Source organism: Camellia sinensis, chromosome 9, assembly GCF_055761805.1.
Source record: "Camellia sinensis isolate YWXY chromosome 9, ASM5576180v1, whole genome shotgun sequence".
Classification (NCBI taxonomy): domain Eukaryota; kingdom Viridiplantae; phylum Streptophyta; class Magnoliopsida; order Ericales; family Theaceae; genus Camellia; species Camellia sinensis.
In genome coordinates, this window is record NC_138969.1 from 184,021,159 (window position 1) to 184,041,058 (window position 19,900).

Genomic DNA, 19,900 nt, shown 5'->3' on the forward strand with positions numbered 1-19,900 from the left:
CTACAACCCAAAAGCCAATTTCCAAGAGATACAAAGGGAAGAAAGAGGTAAACAACAATATGAAAGCATTAAACTCGAGTCCGGAGCACCACAAGTGTCGGGTCAAAACCGGGATCGCTATAATATTTATTATTTTCTAAGTGATTATGTTCCAATTTTTTCTTTAAAATTCATGGCTAAGTGTGGTATAGTTTAGGAGTAGGTGATAGTTGTAAGGTGGAGAGGGAGAACCGCATCAACAAATCTAAAGTGTAGATTGGCTCCAAAATCATTTTTCATTTGAGAAATTTCTATTAGCAAGATATGTTCTCTGCTAGAATATTTTCTATTGACTAAAATACTCTATTAAAAAAGTTAATATTCTGGGTTGTTTCCAATTTTTTTAGAGAAATATGATTGAAGGTTTGTGATAATTCAGTATTTAAAGAATATACCTCCATATTTAAAAAATAAAAAGTAAAAATAAATTTTGTATCTCTATTTCTTTTTAACAATAAGCATTTTAATTGTTCTTATTATAATATGTTGCTGTTTTTTTTTTTTTTTTTTGGGAGGCTATACGTACGTTTAAATGCTTAAATTTATTTACTAGCAACAAGTTATATATGAGGGCAAAAAGTACTTTAACAAATTTTAAAAATCAATCATGATTAAGTATACGTATAGCAAAATTGTGCACAATTAATAAGCCAAAATATGTTTTTTCAAATAATTTAATTTTGCATGTGTTCAATATAGGGAAAACTAGTGAAACATCCCTCTTTAACTTTGTGTAGTAGGAGAGATCTAAGTTTTTTTTTTTTTTTTTTATTAGATAAGGTCTCTCGATGAAATTTCTCTATGATCATACCAGAGAAATTTTGAAATTTCTCTGTGAAAATTGAAATTTCTCTGTGTCAAGATATAAATTTCTCTGGGTCGGGATGGAAATTTCTCCAAGTCGGGCCAAAATTTCTCTGAGTCGGGCACAAATTTCTCCAAGTCAAATTTTCACAGTGAAAATATTGAGGGACCCCAACTATAATGAAAATACTATATGTCATTTATCTTATAAAATCTTAATGTCAGAGTCCTTAAAAAATTTCCCTTGAATATATAGCCCATATGTGATTTATTTATATATATATATATATATATTGGTATGACATATATTTTATAAAGCAATCTTAAAATGTGCTTCCATAATTGAAATGTAATATTATTTGAATATATATATTTTTTTGTATTGTTTTCAAATAAATCTTAATTTGGAAAAGGAAACCCTACACATAAATCTTTCCAAAATTTAAAATGCAATTTTGAAAATCTTTCCATATGAATCTTTCGAAGCATTATAAGGAAATTTCTAAAGTAATAATGGATTAATTTAAAATTAATTTTATTTCAAATTAACTTTTGTAGGTGTAGGGTTTCTTTTTCAAATTAAGAATCATTTACAAATTATACAAAAATAATAATAATTATTATTATTATTTTCAAATAATATTATATTGCAATTATGGTAACATAATTTAAGAAAAACGATATGGAAAGATTTTCCAAATTATTTTTTAAATTCTTATATAGAAAGTACATATGTAACAAAATTATTAATAATTAGTAAATTATTTTTATTAAAAATACACCTATCATATTTGTTTGGTTTAATTTTTGTAAATTGGTTTTGAGTTTTTTTTTTTTTTTTTTTTTTTTGTTTTTTTGTCTTCAATAAACATCTTTTATGTTTCAATATTTCAGTCAAATACACTTACAAACTAAGATATTTATGAAAGAAACTTTTAAAAAAAAAATTAGTAAAACAAAAACTACAAAAAATGTATCATTTTTTGTTTTTAATTTTGATCTTTTCATTTTTGGTGATTTTTTTGTTTCAGTTTTCTTCACAAATTTTACTTTTTAGGTGCATTTAGATTAAGTGTATATAAAACTTAAATTTTTTTTTTTATTGAAACATGAAAAAAAATTTACTAAAGATAGAAAAACAAGAATCATTATTAGAAATTACTATCTTAACATTAATTCTTTTAAGTGCAAATGTTACAAAATTATTATTTTGGTTCATCTTAGTTGAAAAATCTAGAAATCTCCTAGATGTTAATTTGTGATTATGTATCAATTTTAAGCAGAATATAACAATCTCAATCAAACAATCACGACAAAGAGACACAACCATTTTATGTGGAAAAAACCACAATTGGACACCTCCAACTGTGATAAAAAAATCACAGGCAACAGCCACAAAACAATCCACTAAGAAGATTTAAAGGAATTACACAGGTATACTCTCAATTACCTAGCGAATCCACGCCTAATTGAACCAACCTCTATGTGCCTCTTCCGACCCCGTCTTCACCTCGGAATTGTCTTTACGATGAGCCACTCCAGAATCCACCGAAGCTTCAGGCTCGAATTCTTCAGAATCCACCAAAGAACAACTCTCTCTCTCTCTCTCTCTCTCTCTCTCTCTCTCTTGTGTATAACAAACAAAACCTTTGATGTACTCTCTTTAAACCATGAGTTGAATACTCAACAAAACGTCAAAGAGAACTAACAAAATATCCCCAGATATAAACCTTAGAATCCAAAAAATAAGATCTGGAGGACTTGAGGAGTAGTCTAGTTTTGGGAGAAAACCAACTACTTATAGAAAACCAAAAAGTAATCCTAGATTTGGAAGAAAACCCAATCCTTATTGAAATCCGGAAGAACTGTGTTCGCGCGGTCCGCTCGAGCGCCCAACATCCCGCTCGAGCGTCTTCAGTAAAATCTGCGCGTGATATAACAGAGGTCCGCTCGAGCTCTAGAGAACCCGCTCGAGCGCGAAATCACACCTTCCAGTATTTTTACAGGCCTGACAAACTGCTGGAACCAGGGATTCTCCGCTCGAGCGGGGGAATGTCCGCTCGAGCGGATAGGCAACTTGGAATGCATTTTTGCATTTTGCTTCGGGGGCGCTGCCCCTCGACCCTGCCGTGCCCCGAACCCGCCAAGGGGCGCTGCCCCCTGGACCCGCGCGAGCTGACCGGGCAGCTCGATCCCCGTCATAATCAGCGAAGTGACAATCTTGAAAGCATTAGCATCACAAACTTCTCTGAAAGGCTTGATTCGGGTTGGATTCGCATCTAACAACTCATAGCCTCACTGAAATAAAAATGCGAATAAAATTACAACTCAAAGGAGTTTTGTCAAACGGGATTGCCAAGAAATAAAACCTAACATTAGTTTTTTTTAATCAATTATTATTATTATTATTATTATTATTATTATTATTTGTGATTTTGAACTAAACAATATTTTTTGAAATAATTTGTTTTTAACATTCTGCCTATTTACATTTTGTTCAAAACATTTATAAAAATTTGAACAGTAAAAAAATATGTGTGTGTGTTTTGGAGCTTAAACTCAAGCATTTGTTAAAAAGGGCTTTTAGGGTTTAGAATATAATAGTCCTTAAAATTTGATATTTTTTTAACAATTAAATTTTAATAGTTAGTTTAAAATTATTGAACTATTTTTATTTTAATAGAAATTGCTTTTTAGATTTCAAATAAATACGGTAAAAAATATTTATTTTATAATATTTTGTATTAAAAAAATATAAAATTTTTGCTCCATGCATAGCACAAGTTTGTTGCTAATTTCTATTTATGAAAATGAACAATAATGATAGATATGGTAATGTTAATCGAGTTCTAAAATACGAGACGTTACATATTGATTGTCTTGAATGGGCCATCACTCTGTTTTCTCACTCCACACTTCCTAATACTCTTGTAATGGGCATTCCTTTATTGAAAGGCATGTATGGTAATGACTCAGGAAGCCTCATGGTCCAAGTAGTTGCCGTCAATGTATCATTTGGTACACTTCGATGTTTTTCTTATTTGAATACAAAGGAGCTAGGCTTCTCATTGTTGCGCAATTCCAGACACTGATCCGTTTATTATCTCTTTCAAAATTAATATTAGCATTTTTTCAATTTGACGTGTCTATTTGTCCAAATTATGAGACAAATAAGTCGAAATAATTTAGACAAATAAGCAAAAAATAGAAGGACAGATAGATTCAATTTGAACAGTCAAGGAAAAATATTAGGATAGATATATAAGGGGAACTGACTGAAAAAGTCTTATTAGGAAGATGGGTGCACCAATAAGTCATCTTCATTTTTTGGTGCATCAAAAAGTCATGTTCACTTTTAATTGTTACCACAAAATTTTATTTTTTTAGTGACATTTTGATATAAAAAAAAGTGTCATTAATTGTTAGTTTTTAACGAAAATTGAAAAATTTGTTACAGATAAACATCACTAATTGTTAGATTTTAGCGACAACTACAACGGTCATTACAAAAAAATTGTCACTAATTGTCATTTTTTAGCGATAGATTTAGAAAAACATCACTAACACTTGTAGGACTTTTTATCTATACAAACACTTGTAAGACTTAATGGTACACATGTCCTTATAACAGGACGTGTAAGTAATTATCTCTTAAAATAATTTAGACAGATAGGTTAAAAATATTAACATAATTTAGATAGATAGATTAAAAATATTAAAACAATTTGGACATATAGATAAAAGTATGAAAATATTAGACAGGTAGATTAAAAGTATAAAAATATTAGCATACATATGTTAAAATAATTTGGACATATTGTTTAAAAATATTCAAACAGATATGCTAAAAATAATTTGGATAGATAAGTTAAAAAAATTAAACAAATATGTTAAAAATATTGAGAAATATAGGTTAAAATAATTAAAAAAAAGATAGTTTCAAAAAATTAAATAGACGGATAAAAATTTGGACAAAAAGATGGTATTTATAGATAGGTTAAAATACTAGGGGACACCTATGCGTTTCTATCAACCACATGAACTTTTCACCAACAAATGTACTCATGTCCACAATAAAAGCACCGGTGTCCTCAATGACATATACGAGTGGGAATGAGGATTTATGAAGGATTTTCTCTATATAAAATTCATAAAATTATAAAATACTCTCGAAGTATCACATATCTGTACTTCTTAATCAATCATCATTCATCATGCCCTCTCATATTCCTTAATCATCTAACACAATACCCTCCCCCCGCGCCTACTCACCTTCTCCACCAATCACAATACCATAGAATACCATATGTCCATACTCGTGAACTACTGCATAATAAAATTCCTATAACTTTCATCAAATGAAGATTCCACATTCATCAGATAAGGATTATGATTGCAACAAAATTCTCACTTACCATTGCTCGATCAATAAAAATGCTCATGCCCATAAATCTTTTCAAAGAACCAAGAAAACAATAATCTAATAGTAAAATTTACCGCGGCGACACATTTAAAATAGTTACCCCATTCATAGAGAGTAATTTAACATTTTGTGAGGATTGAGCTGTTTTCAAGACTAGCTGCCCAACAGAGAATGCTGGTTGTGTTGGTTGAGGAAGTGTCATAGTGTCGCTTCTCAACATAACAACTACAGATGACATAGTGGGTCTATCTGCTGCATCTTCCTGTCCGCACATTAATCCAATATGGATGCATTTTGACACTTCAACTGTCACACATGACTGCACCAATAATGGATTCATTAGCTCCAATTCTTTACCTTCCGACCATAGTTTCCATGCCTGTGACAATATTTCAAGTAATGAGTTTAAAATCAAGGCATATTTCATCATTGTGCCTTTAAAATATAGAGAGACAGCTAGGAACATATAAAAGTGAGGAGGCTATGACCATTCTCATAAAGATAAAAGCCGCTGTTCTTTTTCCCACTTATCATCTCCAACAAGAGAACTCCAAAATTGAAAACATCAGATTTAATTGAAAATTGTCCTTCCATAGCATACTCTGGAGCCATATAGCCACTCTTATAGATTGAATCATCCCAAATAATGTTAGCTAGGTGATATGAACATAAATTATAAGAACTCCTAGGTTCATGCTCAAACCAAAGAAAATAATTTAACTAAAAAATGCAAACTCATGCATCTATACGTATGTATGGAAGTGGAAAAGGAAGAGGCTTACTATGTTCCAACTACTCTGTTCGTGTTGGCTTCACTTTGATTTCCACCAAAAATCCTTGCCATTCCAAAATCTGATATCTTGGGATTCATTTCATGATCCAATAAAACATTGCTAGCTTTAAGGTCCCTATGAATTATTCTAAGTCGGGAATCCTCATGTAGGTAAAGAAGGCCTCGAGCAATTCCATTAATAATGAGAAGGAGTGTCTTCCGATCTAGTTGCATACCTTTAGTTGGATCTAACAATGAAACGTACAAAATTCAAGCATATTACTATCTGAGAGGGTAATTTTTGGGAAAAATTGGGCCGAGCTGCGAGTTGGGCTTTGAGGCCCAAAACGCGAAGGACTAAGTAAAAAGGGCGTAATGGATACTCCGGCCCAGGAGAGCAGGGTTACTCCGGCCCAAGGAGGTGAAATTACTTCGGCTCACAAATGATAAAGTTGCTTCGGTTGGAGGATTGTAAATGTACTTCGGTCTGGGAGCAACTTGAAGTTAGACCGGCCTGGAAGTTATACCGACCTTAGAGGTATACCGGTTTGGGAGTTATACTGGTCGAGGGTCGTTGGTTCGGTCCAAACACACCATGGGTTGAACAGATGAGAAACCGATATTAGGAAGAGTAAAGGGAAGGGCTGAACTAAGGATAGTTCGGCCTACTTTACCTCGGTCAAATGGTAGTTCGGCCATGGAGAAAACCATCCCACTTGGTTTAAGCAGTGGGGGAGGGTGTAAAGGGATAAGCATTATCCTTAAGAGTATGAATCCTAGGAGGATTCTGCAAGTAGAAATACAAGTCCAACTAGGATTGTGCCACGGGAAACTTATAAAAGCCCACAAACATCACCTTGGAGGAGGTAATTTTGAACACAATTCTTTCTGAGAACATAAAACTTTGTCTATTTGTCAAGCTTACTGACTTAGGCATCGGAGAGGTTTCCGGCACACACCCGCCGGCTAGCTCACGTTTGTGTTTTCAGGTGATAAAGCGACGTCGTACGGAGGAGCGTGGACTTGGTCAACAGGATTATACGAGGAGAATTATTTCCCCCCCGTACAATTGGCGCCGTCTGTGGGAAAAACAGACAAGAACAAAAACCTCTTGACTAAGCTTCTCCTTTTCTCAATCAATGGCACACATCGAAGACTTGCCGCAGTCCGCCGTCGACGGACTAACTCCAGAAGGGGACGCAAGGCGTGAAGGATTACCTGCTGTCCCTCCCATGGCGGACTTGGAGCCCCAACAACATAATTCCAGGAGGAGTGGCAGGGGAAGGCGGAATAGCAGCCCTCGTCACTCTCAAAGTCCTGACAGGCAAAGGAGGAGGATTGATCCCCAAGCCCTGGAAGATCGCGTGAAGGAACAAGATGAACTAATTCGAAAGATGGCGGCGGACATGGAGGCTTTGAAACGCCAGATGAAGACTAAAGATGTGGTGACAGGAGAGGGGCGCAAGCACAAGACGCCCCCTCGCCACTCAGAGAATCATAGTAGGAACACTACACCCTCCCAAGGAGAAAACAGAAGCCTCAGGACAGGCGACACTCATTCCTTATCTTCCAGGACTCGTCACTCCAGGTCTGAGAGGACGAGATCAGAAAGATCATACACTGAAGGAAGCACGTATTGGCCTTCACATTCACACCAAACCAGATCTAGACAAACAGAGCTGCCCAGGTCATCCGACTTACGAACCGTACTCGAAGAAAAAGCACGATGCAAGGAGGATGCCAGGGCAAGGGATCCACACCGAGTTTCGGCCTTACAACGGTTGGCTCCTCGGACGCATGGAAGCGTCGAGGTTGGAATGCCAATACCGCGACCGGCCTACGAACCAACGGACAAGGCGTTGGCAAGACTACAGACTTCGCCGTTTGTTCCAGCAATCGAAAACGCGCCCTTACCAACAGGCTTCCTTCAGCCGAAATTCACTACCTATGAAGGGAAGACGGACCCGTATTCACACCTGAGCCACTTTCGCCAAGTCATGGCTCTGTACAGGCGAAACGAGGCCTTAATGTGCATACTCTTCCCGTCAAGTCTTGGCGACCTAGGCTTGACTTGGTTCGAAAAGCTCCCAGAGGGCAGCATAGCCTCCTGGGCCCAATTGGCAGAAGCGTTCGTAACGAGGTTCCGAACAAACACTAAAACACCGGTGGAGATAGACCAGTTACTCTCCATCGACATGGGTGAAAAAGAGACCCTCAGATCTTACAACAGTCGCTACTGGGAGACATTCAACCAGATTGGAGACTGCCCCACCAATCTAGCCATTGCGCAATATAAAAGAGGCCTACCAGTAGGGAACCGACTAAGGGATTCAATTACCATGACGCCACCCCTCACCATGGAGGCCTTGATGGAGAGAGTGCATCAGCACATCAGGGTAGAAGAGGATGGCGCACGTGCAAAAGCAAAATCTAGTGCAACCGTAGTACCAGAAAAGAAGACCTCAGCAAAGGTCAATGCAGTAGATCGGCAAAATAAAAACGGGCGTGGCAGACGAGATAACGGAGAAGACCCAGACAAAAGATGGTTGAGAATCTGCACTGCCATAACAACGGTGTTCAAAAAACCAATATATCGGATTCTGAGCGAAATAAAAGACGAGCCATTTGTCAAGTGGCCAGCCAAGCTAGGGGAAGCTCAGAAGAATTACGACGACAGATCACGGTGCACCTTCCACAAAGAAAAGGGGCACCGAACTGAGAATTGCACGCCACTAAGACAGCACTTGGAAGAATTGGTGGCAGCAGGCCACTTGGACAAATACATTGAAGGAGGAGCGCAACCGGCCCCCCAAGATCATAATGACCATCCCAATAGAATGCCAATCGATGCACCACCTCAAGGCATTATCAATGTAATTCATGGAGTTTTTGAACCTGAGCGCGTATGCGAGCTCAGAGGTTCAATCAAAAAGGCTGAGCACTTTAGGGAAGTATTAAGTGCCCAACCTGCCATCAAGAAGGGGAGGACAGAGGCAACAAACGTCATGTCCTTTTCGGATAAGGACTTGGAACGAATTTACTGCCCCCATAATGATGCCCTGGTTGTCACTCTCCGAGTCAAGGATTTTGACGTCAAGCGGATTCTGATTAACCAGGGTAGTTCATGTGAGATCATGTATTACGACACATTCAAGCAACTAAAGCTGCAAGACAAAGACTTGGCGCCTGCAGTTTCTCCCCTGATTGGATTCAACTCCATGCCAGAGTGGCCTGTCGGCAAAATAATCCTTCCGGTCAGAGCAGGAAGTGTAACAAAACAAGTGGAGTTCTGGGTATTGAAGGTCCCCTCCACATACAACATCATCTTGGGCAGAACATGGCTGCATGCCATGCGTTCGGTAGCGTCATCATACCATCAGGTAATGCGGTTCCCCAATGACACCGGCATAATTGAAGAAGTCTATGGCGATCAGATCATGTCAAAACAATGCTTCGCCACAGCGAATGGAAGCCGAGCGGCCAAAGGATACGTTCATTCGGTGGAAGAGCTAGAAAGTAATGAACTATTCGCGGACGTCGGCAAAGAGGCTGATCAGAAAGCGGTGGAGGACTTGGTGGAGGTAAAAATAGATGAGAAGAACCCGGATAAGTTCTTCTTGCTTGGCTCATCGTTGTCCAGCACTGAGAGATTAGAGGTCTTGGAATTCTTGACCTCTAATATCGAAGTGTTTTCCTGGACGCCCTACGACATGCCAGGTATTGATCCAAACTTCATCAGTCACCAACTCAATGTCCACCCATCCGCCAGACCAGTCATCCAACGCACACGCAGATCGGCACTCCACCACGCCGAAATAGTGGCAGAAGAGGTAGGCAACCTGCTGGAGGCAGGAGCAATAAGAGAAGTGCACTACCCAAGATGGATCTCCAACACAGTCGTAGTGCCAAAAAAGAATGGTAAATGGCGTGTCTGCGTCGACTACAAAACAGTCAACAAGGCGTGCCCAAAAGATAGCTTTCCTCTACCAAGGATAGATCAACTGGTGGACCTAACGGCAGGGCATAACCGACTTAGCTTTCTGGATGCATACAGAGGCTACCACCAGATCGCCATGCATGAACCAGACCAGGAGGTCACATCCTTCACAACACCAAGGGGGTTATATTGCTACAAGGTCATGCCCTTTGGCCTAAAGAACGCAGGGGCGACATTCCAACGGATGGTCACCAAGATGTTTGAACCATTGTTAGGCAGAACAATGGAGGCTTACATCGACGACATGGTGGTCAAAAGCAAGGATGAGAATGACCATCTTAAAGATCTAGGCGAGATGTTCCAAATCCTGAAGAAACACAAGTTGCGCCTCAATGCGTCCAAATGCGCATTCGGAGTTGGATCTGGCAAATTCTTGGGCTTCCTGGTGACCAACCGAGGTATAGAAGCAGACCCCTCTCAGATTAAAGCAATCCAAGAATTGGAGAGACCAAACTCAGTCAAAGAAGTGCAGCATCTTACTGGTATGGCAGCTGCGCTCAACCGGTTCATAAGCAGGTCATCAGACAGACTACGACCATTCTTCCAAGCTTTAAAGGCCAAGTTTGAGTGGGATGAAGAATGCGACCGAGCTCTGGAAAGCTTGAAGGAATACATGTCTTCCCCACCACTACTTGTTACTCCAGTACCTGGTGAAGAACTCTTTTTGCACCTGACAGTCTCTCAGCACGCAGTCAGCGCAGTGTTGGTTCGTGCAGAAGGAATACAACACTTGCCCATCTTTTACGTCAGCAAGACATTATTGGGAGCCGAAACAAGGTACTTGCCCCTGGAGAAACTGGCATTAGCATTAATGATGGCATCCAGAAAGTTGGCGCACTACTTTCACGCCCACACCATAGTCGTCCTCACAGCCTTTCCATTAAAAGCTTTGTTTGAAAGGGCGAACTTTAGTGGGCGAATTTTGAAATGGGCAGTAGAGTTGGGACAATTCGACATCAAGTTCCAACCCAAGACCGCAATAAAAGCCCAATCTTTGGCAGACTTCATCGCGGAGTTCACTCCTGGAAGTCATCATATCTGCCCAGTCGACCTAACTGACACAACCGAACTAGGGACGGAAGTTGACGCCGGAATAGCGCAACCCCTAGTGGAAGGCAGTCAACCAAGCACCAAGGCAGACCATACTAAGGACAACAAGGGAGAGACAAACAAAGGCTCACCAGCAGTTCAAACAGAGGACAAAGGACAGACAGCCAACATGGACCTTGAAGAAAACACCATTCTTGACCTCACAACATCATCTGATCCTTCCACTTGCTGGAAACTGTTCGTTGGAGAGATGTGGAAGCTCTTTGTGGATGGAGCATCCAACCGACATGGCGCAGGGCTTGGCATAGTCCTCATCTCTCCAGACGGCCTGGTTATAGAGCAAGCAATCAACCTTGGCTTCCCAGCATCTAACAATGAAGCGGAGTATGAGGCGCTTCTCGCAGGACTCAAGTCAGCGCACTTCATGAAAGCAACCGAACTAATGGTATACAGTGACTCTCTGCTGGTGGTAAACCAAATTTCTGGCGAATACGAAGCAAAGGACGACAGAATGGCCAAGTACCAAGAGTTAGTCAGAACAGAGATCAAGAAGTTTGATGTGGTAAGGATAGAACAAATTGGCAGGGAGGAAAACAGCCGAGCGGACGAGCTAGCAGGCCTTGCCTCAATGGCAGATACATCAATCCCTCATCCATTACTCATCGACTTCTTACCAAGACCAAGCATAGAAGACCCCGAAGCAGAAGAAGTATGTTGCACAGAATTAGGCCCTTCTTGGATGGATCCCATCATCCTATTCCTAAAAGACAGCATCCTACCAGAAGAGAAAAAAGAAGCCAACAGAATAAGGACAAAGTCGCAACGATTTTGGCTATCTCCATCTTTGGCATTATACAAGAAGTCGTTCTCTGGACCTTACCTCAAGTGCGTTCATCCCAGCAAAGTAGAAGTATTCCTGTTCGAAATACACGAAGGGGTGTGTGGAAGTCATCAAGGGGGAAGATCGCTCGCTTACAGGGATATTTCGCAAGGATATTGGTGGCCATATATGCAAGCAGACTCAGAGAAATATGTGAAGAAGTGTGAAAAATGCCAGAAATTCGCACACCAAATACATCAACCAGCAAGAGAACTCCTACCCTTAACTAGCCCATGGCCTTTCGCAATGTGGGGCTTGGACATAGTAGGACCACTTCCAACAGCACCCGGCGGCAGAAAATTCTTTCTCGCAGTAACAGACTACTTCACAAAGTGGGTGGAAGCAGAAGCATTGGCATCAATCAAAGAAAAAGATGTGAAGAAGTTTGTTTGGCAGAATATCATCACTCGGTTTGGCATACCAAAAGCACTAATCTCAGACAATGGTACTCAGTTCGACGGCAGAATCTTCAGAAGCTTTTGTGAAGAGTACAAGATAGAGTTCTACAATTCCACACCGGCATATCCTCAAGCAAATGGGCAAGCTGAAGCATCAAATAAAGTCGTCTTGGATGGACTAAAGAAAAGGCTAGAGAGAGCAAAAGGCAAGTGGGCAGATGAACTTCCTCACGTCTTATGGGCTTACCGCACCACACCCCGGCGATCAACTGGAGAAACACCATTCTCCTTAGCTTATGGAATGGAAGCGGTGATCCCACTAGAAGTTGGCATCCCCACAATTCGAAGCGAAAATTTTGATCCAAACTTAAATGGAGAAGCCATAGCCTTAGAACTCGACCTTGCAGAAGAAAGAAGAGAAAGAGCACTAGTCCACATCGCCTCATACCAACGAGAGTTAATCCGAAAATACAGCAAAAAGGTTCATCCAAGACAATTCAAGATTGGGGATTGGGTACTACGCAAAGTAATGAGAAACACCTTGATCCCAGGAGACGGCAAGTTAGGCCCAAATTGGGAAGGTCCTTATAAGGTGGTTGGGTTAGCAGGCAAAGGGGCATACCACCTAGAAGACAAGGATGGCAAGGCAATCCCTAGGCCATGGAATACGGCCAATCTCAAGTTATTTTACTTTTAGCTTTTCTTTTTCAAACATATGTAAATTTTCTCTTCCTTCAATAAAATGAGAAATTCTTTTTCAGCACAAGTTATTTTTTGTAAAAGTTAGCTTTAGTAAAGATTAGGCGCATTACAAGCATTTTACTTTAAGTTAGCCGGAAAAACTAACTTAGGGGTTGGCTGGAATAAACCAACACCCTTCCTAAGCCCAGGATAAGGATCCAGGCCGCAGGACATTTGGTCGGAATAACTAAATACCATAAGTTAGCTGGAAAAACTAACTTCAATGGTTGGCTGGAATAAACCAACACTTGTTACTCTTCAGCCGAAGTAAGGGTATGGCTGAAGAGTGGTTGGCTGGAATAAACCAACACTTGTTACTCTTCAGCCGAAGTAAGGGTATGGCTGAAGAGTGGTTGGCTGGAATAAACCAACTCTTGTTACTCTTCAGCCGAAGCAAGTGTATGGCTGAAAAGTGGTTGGCTGGAATAAACCAACTCTTGTTACTCTTCAGCCGAAGTAAGTGCAAGGCTGAAAGAGTGGTTGGCAGGAATAAACCAACTCTTGTTACTCTTCAGCCTAAGTAAGGGTATGACTGAAACTGGATTGGCTAGATTAAACACTTTGTACTCCTCAGCCGAAGTGATTATATCAGCTAAGGAGCGGTTGGCTAGTAAGCATAGTTTAACCAGCCAAAACCGAAATAACACTTGAAGTAAATAGAAGACATTACAAAGTGCAAGCATACACATCAAAACCGGAGTAAGAGTTGCGTAAAAATTTTCATTCAAAGAAAAGTCATTACAAAGGGGCATAGTTCGGTTACAAAAAAAAAAAGGTACAAAATCAGGAAAAAAGTTCTTCAATATCAGCATCAAAACCTGCATCACCACCAACTTGAAGACCGACTTCTGGAGGGAGCTCATTCACAATGGGGAGAGTCACTTCGGCTGGAACCACGGTTTCACTGGGAAGATCAACAGTTAGGTCTTCAATAGTGGGCACCGACCGAACTGGCTGGTCCACATTATCGACCGGAGTATCTTCAGAAGAGGAGTCATCGGAATCTGAGTCTTCCAGAAACTCTTGCTGCAGGGTATCAGCATACTCCGCAAGGGACTTCGGTATAAAGTAGTCTGGAGGGTTGAAGACCTCGGTCTGTTGGTCATGACCGAGCTGCTCAACAGCCGCCCTCCAGCCACATTTGAAGAACAACTCCTTGGCAGCATCGCATTGTTTCACATAGGCTTCCTTCGCCTTCTTGTAGCCCTGCTTGTAACCCTGCTTTTCGGCTCCCTTCGCACTCTTTTTTAGTTGGCCTATTTTGGTATCCTTTCTCCTTTCTAGCTTTAGCAGCTCACGCAGATATTTGTCTTTCATTGCAATGGCCGCTTTTTGCCTCTCCGCTTCAGCCGAGCTAACCAGATCGGCAAGTCGATCGTTCTCTGCTTGAAGCTCGGTCATTTTCCTTTCGGCCTCCGCTAGTTCGGCCGCCTTTGCCTCGACTTCCGCCATTGCTTGCCTTGTGGTTTTTCTTAGTTCTTGGACTTTCTTGTATGTAATATTGTTCTTTTGTAAGGCCTGGCAAAACAAAGATTTCCTTTGAGCCAAAGTAAAAGTTGGAAAATTTAGGCAGAAAAAACAGACAGAGCTACTTACCAAGATCATGGACTTGGAAGCAGACCGAATTGACTTCATTTCGGTGTTCAGTTGCTTCAAGTGGTGCTCCATGTCCTTGGGGAGGCACACACTTTTGGCCAGGTTAAAGGCCAATTAGTGGTCTTTTTCAGCCACGACCGAGTCAGTAGCTTTGATGTCTCGGTCGTTGAAGGTCAGTGGCGGAGCCCACTTCGGAGATTCAGCTCGGTCAGTTTGCCCCGGTTGGGGGGAAGGTTGAGGACTTCGGGGGATGGATTCAACCTCATCAACAAATTGCTGTTCGGTCGATGTAGATCGGGCGCGTTTGGAAGGGCGGGATGAAGAAGGCCGTTGAGAAGGGAGGGCCACAACGGCAGGCTGCGCCTCAATCGTCGATGGTACTTCGGCTCTGGTTGTCGAGGTCAGAAGGGCCCTAACTCTGCTTTTCTTTGCCATCTCTTCTTCAGCAGTTAATGGGACAAGTCGTATTTCTGGTAAGGTTGGGTCCGGTTCTGGTGCTTCCTCAAGAAAGAAATCGATTACTCTTGCTTTTCGGCGACCACTATATCGGTAGGTCGGTTCAAAGTTTAGAAGCTTGGCCCAACTTCTTTCTTTAATCCGCAGTGCGGCTCGCAAAATCGCAAGGTTGGGATAGCTATACAGGGAACGGAGGTGAGCGAAATCTGCAAAAAAGAGAAGTGTTAGTTCGGTCAATAGACTAAAAAAAACCGAAGTAAAGTACAAAGAAGAAGACCGAAGTCAAATTACCGGGCTCTCCCTTTTTCCAATTTATAGGTCGGCCAGGAATTTGGGCTTGAAAGTCCTCAAAGTTCCCAGAGACCCAGAAAAAATCATCGTCATTAAGATCTTTGTCCGGTGTGTGTTTAACTATCTTCTCTCGGCAGCGGCGAATCCTAAGGTAATAGACCCACCCAGCATCTTTTGAACCGATGGAGTATTGATGGAATGTTTTGGCCAGGCCAAGGTTTAATCCGGCTTGATGGTTTAGTGCGGCTATTCCCATAATAATGCGGTATGTATTGGTGGACAGTTGGGTGGGGCATAATCTAGTCTGCCTAAGAAATTCACAGATTAATGGTTGGACAGGAAACCGTAGTCCGGTTTCTATTATGGATTGAAGGGTAAAAGGGACGAAGCCTTCGTTTTCCCAAGGAATAACATCTTTTTTGGCCAACACCAGTTGGACGTCATCAGGAATTTGGTAATCTTTCCTAAATTCGGCCATGCCACCAGAGGTCTCAACTAGATATCTATACTTACCCATCTGATGAATAAATTACTTATAATTTATATCGGTGCAAAAATCGTGCTCAGTAGCTCGGTTGAGCGCACGCAGGAATGCCTGGGTAACCTAAGTCTGCAAAGTAAAAAACAGAGGGGGTTAAAGCACTGATTAACGGACCGTGCTACAATTTAAAAGCAAGGTATAAAAGCCTTACTTCGGCCTCAAAGAACTGGTTCTTTCATCAAAAGGGTTGGTAGCTCGGTTTGAGCAGTTTGCTCGGTAGACCGGTTTAACGTCTAGGGGCAGTTTTCTGAGTTCGGTCTAAAAAACTAAGAAAGCTGGTTTAGCCCCAAGGCCTAAATCGGTTGCAGTGTGAAGAAAGTTACTTCGGTTGAGCCCCTAGGGGCGGCTTTCTGAGTTCGGTTTAGGAACCAAGAAAGCCGGTTTGGCCCTGGTAACCCTTTGAAACTTTTAAGTTCTAGTTCGGTTATTGACTACAGAGATCTACGTATTTGGGGCAAACAGGATCCTAGTTCGGTTGCTATGTGATTTTGGATCTAAGACTGGTTTTTCTACATAACAATTCATACACGTACAAGTTCTATGGTTTTTTCATGAAAATACAGAAGCAAACCAGAAATGGACAAAATGTTTGCAAAAAACATACGAAACAAGATATACAAGTGCATAAAGCAAATGTAAAAGCAAAAAAAAAAAAAACATGAAGGGAAAGTGGATTTGCTTACCAGGTTAAAGAAGAAGGGACTGAAGTTGAAAATCTGTTGCAGTAAAAGGAAGAACACGAGCAGCAAGAGAGCGGAGAGAGAAGATGAAGGAATAGCAAAAGTGAAGGGACCCTAGCCTCAGGGATTGTTTTTGTTAAGAAGCCCAAAATTTGGGCGGGACTGTTCAAAATTCACGAAGTATGAAAGACGGCGTGATAGCCGTCCTCAGCCTATCAGAATCTGCCACGTGCCATTGGAAAGGGAAGCGTTACAGTCGCTGTGATTGAAGAGACGTTTTGACCGAACATAGTGAAGCCCGAAGTAAAATTAGCTCGGTTGGAGAGCCCGAGGGTTTTTCGCTCGGCTGGAGAGGCTAAAGGGTTTTTAGCTTGGCTGAAAAGGCTTAATAAACTCTAGCCCGGCTAGTAGACTAGTAATCCCAATCATGTTGCGCAGATGGAATTAAGGGGCAATTGAGAGGGTAATTTTTGGGAAAAATTGGGCCGAGCTGCGAGTTGGGCTTTGAGGCCCAAAACGCGAAGGACTAAGTAAAAAGGGCGTAATGGATACTCCGGCCCAGGAGAGCAGGGTTACTCCGGCCCAAGGAGGTGAAATTACTTCGGCTCACAAATGATAAAGTTGCTTCGGTTGGAGGATTGTAAATGTACTTCGGTCTGGGAGCAACTTGAAGTTAGACCGGCCTGGAAGTTATACCGACCTTAGAGGTATACCAGTTTGGGAGTTATACTGGTCGAGGGTCGTTGGTTCGGTCCAAACACACCATGGGTTGAACAGATGAGAAACCGATATTAGGAAGAGTAAAGGGAAGGGCTGAACTAAGGATAGTTCGGCCTACTTTACCTCGGTCAAATGGTAGTTCGGCCATGGAGAAAACCATCCCACTTGGTTTAAGCAGTGGGGGAGGGTGTAAAGGGATAAGCATTATCCTTAGGAGTATGAATCCTAGGAGGATTCTGCAAGTAGAAATACAAGTCCAACTAGGATTGTGCCACGGGAAACTTATAAAAGCCCACAAACATCACCTTGGAGGAGGTAATTTTGAACACAATTCTTTCTGAGAACATAAAACTTTGTCTATTTGTCAAGCTTACTGACTTAGGCATCGGAGAGGTTTCCGGCACCCACCCGCCGGCTAGCTCACGTTTGTGTTTTCAGGTGATAAAGCGACGTCGTACGGAGGAGCGTGGACTTGGCCAACAGGATTATACGAGGAGAATTATTTCCCTATGAATTATTGCTAGCTTTAAGGTCCCTATGAATTATTCTAAGTCGGGAATCCTTATGTAGGTGAAGAAGGCCTCGAACAATTCCATTAATAATGAGAAGGAGTGTCTTCCGATCTAGTTGCATACCTTTAGTTGGATCTAACAATGAAACGTACAAAATTCAAGCATATTACTATCTCTAGTGTTTGATTTGTGGTGGCATTAAAATTGGATTGATTAGCAAGTGAATAAAAATAAGAAGGGTACAAACCAAAGAGGAAAACATCTAAGCTTTTGTTAGGCATGTACTCATAGATGAGCAGTGACTTATTTCCCTCCAAGCAACAACCCAAGAGTCGAACAAGATTCCTGTGTTGTAGTTTCGCAATTAAAGTTACTTCATTCTTAAACTCATGTAATCCTTGGCCAGAAGTTTGTGAGAGCCTCTTAACTAAAATTTCCTTGCCATTTGGTAATGTACCCTGCAACAATTTATGAGTCATGCAATGCACCATAGTAAGAAATTGATAAATGCCTATTTAAGGTTGTGTTGGTTTATTGAATTTAACCCTGCAAATCACTTAGTTCACCATGTCACCTTACACGACAAACTATGATTTATAGCCTTAAAAATACCTTATAAACTGGACCAAATCCACCTTCACCGAGCTTATTTTCTTCAGAAAAATGTTTTGTAGCTGCACGTATAAGATCTAATTGGACTGAAGGAAAGTCTTGTGATTCTGTTTGCTTCTCTCCTCCTAAATCTTCATTGTTGAAGTCATTGCCAAACCTTCTTCCTGCCAAGTTGAGTACTTCAACTTCTTGGCAAGTTTCTTTCTCTGTTCTTTTCCTTCTTTGATAGTAGATACTAGAACCAACCAGCACTAAAACAACAATGAGGCCAAGTTTGGGAAGACTAAATAAGTGCACTTTTTGTCTTTTTGGACTAAAAAATTGAGATTGAAAATATGGATGTTTGGGTTAACTTTTTGACTTTTATAGAAAAATGTGTAATAAAAAATTGTAAAAATTGGTTTGTAGAGGAAAATTTGAATTGGGAATTGTGCAGCCGTAATTGTTGACTTTTGGTGAATAGTGTTAACTTTTTAACTTTTTGAGTAACTTTTTGACTTTTTGACTTATTTGGGACTTCCCAAACTTAGCCTGAGTGCTGATATGCTTATGCTGATTATACGTGCTGCTACTTTCCTTCCTTCACTTCCTTTTCAAAGCAAATTGTCTTCTTTTAGTAACCACTTAAGTTTAGCAATCAAATGAAAATAATAGAGAAATTGAATTTATCCAAGAAACAATGGTTATGTAAGAAACTAGAAGCGGTGTCACATGCGATGAGTGCATATATATATATATAGAAGATGGATAGATACTTCTATGCACATACCTTGACTCCCACTAGACAAGATCATACAATTCATCTTGTTTTTTTTTTTTTTTTTTTTTCTTTTTTTCCTTGAAATACTTCTTTCACAATAGTTATAGGATAGACCTAATTTACAGCTTAACAAGTTATAGTTATCAGATTGACCTAATTTATTTTGTAGATGAAATATACGAAATGCCCCATAAAATGAACAGTTCGAATCATCGAAAAGGAGGTCCATGGTGAACCTCACAGGCCCAAACCGTGCCCTACAGTCCAAAATCTCGACCGGAGGTATCCTCCTCCTAAGAAATTATCTTTAATTAAAAACATACAAAAATTAACTCAAATTATTTATTTATTTATTTATGCACATACCTTGGCTCCCACTAGTCAAAATTTCTGGTTCCGTCCCTGCCAAAGGAGCTTCTGCGGCCCTGAGTGGAGGATCCGGAGAGATGCCGTTCTAGTCATACCTTACAATACAGCTTGGTGTAAACCTTCGAACCCAACTTCCAAGAATGCAGCTAGGAATAGCAGAAATAGCTTCAGAGAGGCAATTTCGGCAATCCATTGGTGACAAATCAGGTGCACACTTCACCATCCCATCCATCGAACCACCGCTAAAATTAACATTAGT

The 19,900-nt window shown here is 40.6% G+C and overlaps 1 protein-coding gene across 1 annotated transcript; it reads right to left on the bottom strand.

The window, feature by feature from the left end:
* Window positions 1-5,182: 5,182 nt before the first annotated feature.
* LOC145799979 (cysteine-rich receptor-like protein kinase 10) lies at window positions 5,183-18,776 on the bottom strand (the record flags this gene model as incomplete). The annotated part of the gene is made up of 5 exons (XM_082889628.1): window positions 5,183-5,645; window positions 5,735-5,885; window positions 6,049-6,286; window positions 18,148-18,358; window positions 18,513-18,776. Coding segments are annotated over 5 exons (1,173 nt in total), but the record flags the coding sequence as incomplete, so codon positions are not given.
* Window positions 18,777-19,900: the final 1,124 nt, after the last annotated feature.